General features: G+C 61.3%; 1 protein-coding gene across 1 annotated transcript in view; it reads right to left on the bottom strand.

Moving 5' to 3' along the window:
• The window catches only part of PPTG_11661 (hypothetical protein), a gene marked incomplete at both ends in the record, with an annotated part of 2479 nt that extends 2006 nt beyond the window's left edge, over positions 1–473 (bottom strand). Inside the window, one exon of the mRNA XM_008907787.1 lies at positions 383–473. Within this exon, the coding sequence (XP_008906035.1) occupies positions 383–473 (91 nt within the window). The remainder of the gene's footprint in view (positions 1–382) is intronic.
• Between the last annotated feature and the right edge of the window lie 799 nt (positions 474–1272).

Here is a 1272-nt window from a genome sequence, read left to right as displayed (position 1 = left end):
CGCGAAAAGACACCGACTGGGGGCGGTTCGAACGGTGGCTCGGAACGAGGAACGCCGAGAAGAACCGAACCTTGGACCGAGAGTCAGGAGGCTCGAATGGACGGAGAGGGGGCGCTCGGGTCTGAACCTTTGTCTCCAAGAACTAGAAGGATGGCTGAGTCGGTGTTGGACACGCCCCGGGGACGAGAGATGTTCAGTCAGTTCCTCGCGCGGCTGGCACGCCAATCAGCGCCGAGCGAAGAGCCGACTCCGGCGAGGGCGACGGCTCGTGAGACCGCGGAAGCCGCGATATCGACCCCGAGAGCTCGGCAAGGAGACGCTTTTCCCTTCGATGCGTCGACGCAGTCGCTACTTCTTGTGAGTGAGACGTGAGGCGAGGTACCGACAGTAACACCAGCCAGTCTGGCGTTCGACACTTGAGGACGGAGAGGCACTGTCTCCGCGTGTGGTGGAACGCCATAGTGTTGCTGCATCGGCGTTCCCGGAGAGTGGCACGCCTAGAAGCCAAGGAATGACTCCAGTTCGGGCGGCGGAGACGCCGACAAGGAGGGCCGGAACGCCGATGTCGGACTCTGCGTTGTAAGAGATGTTGGTCGACACGTTCAGTCGGGCACTTCAGAGGCTGTCTGCCTCAGCTGGAACGCCGACGAGAACGCCACGACCTGCGGGGGCGAGGCCTGTGTCTCGCCCAGTATCGGCGTCTACAGGGAACGCCTTGTGCTGTCAGACGCGACCGGTTAGCACGCCGATGCTCGGGTATCAGGGCCAATGGCTCCCAGGGTGGCGCTACCTCCGCCAGCTTCGACGCCAGTGGGAATGCCGATGGATGCGTTTCCGTCATACGGTGGCGTGACTATTCAAGTACGGAGTACCAGCAGGAACGATGAAGGGGACGGCGCGGCACACCTGAGTCGCATCGGGTGCAGCCGCCCAAGAGGACAAGGCCGTTGTAACAGATTCAACGAACTGGGTCATTACTCTACGGAATGCAACAGGCCGATGCCTCAAGACAACTATCGGAACGGGGAACGCCGAAGAATGGAGTGTTTCCTCTGCGGAGAAGGGGACCACACTGTGGCGAAGTGTCCTAGCCTCGAGAGACTACGTGGCGCGGTGCGGAACGCGACAGTGGGAACGCCCGCCGGCGTGTCTCAACATTGAAGGGGCAGGAGGAAGAGGGAAGGAAGTGTCGCTCCTTCCTCTTGCCTGACTGGCGACACAGAGGGAGCTGAGGGCTCACCAAGATCTATTGGTGAGGTCAAGGAGGCTCTA

This window comes from Phytophthora parasitica, assembly GCF_000247585.1.
Source record: "Phytophthora parasitica INRA-310 unplaced genomic scaffold supercont2.27, whole genome shotgun sequence".
NCBI classification, from domain to species: domain Eukaryota; phylum Oomycota; class Peronosporomycetes; order Peronosporales; family Peronosporaceae; genus Phytophthora; species Phytophthora nicotianae.
Note: the sequence above shows the minus strand (reverse complement) of the source record. Positions and strands in the feature narration are given on the sequence as shown.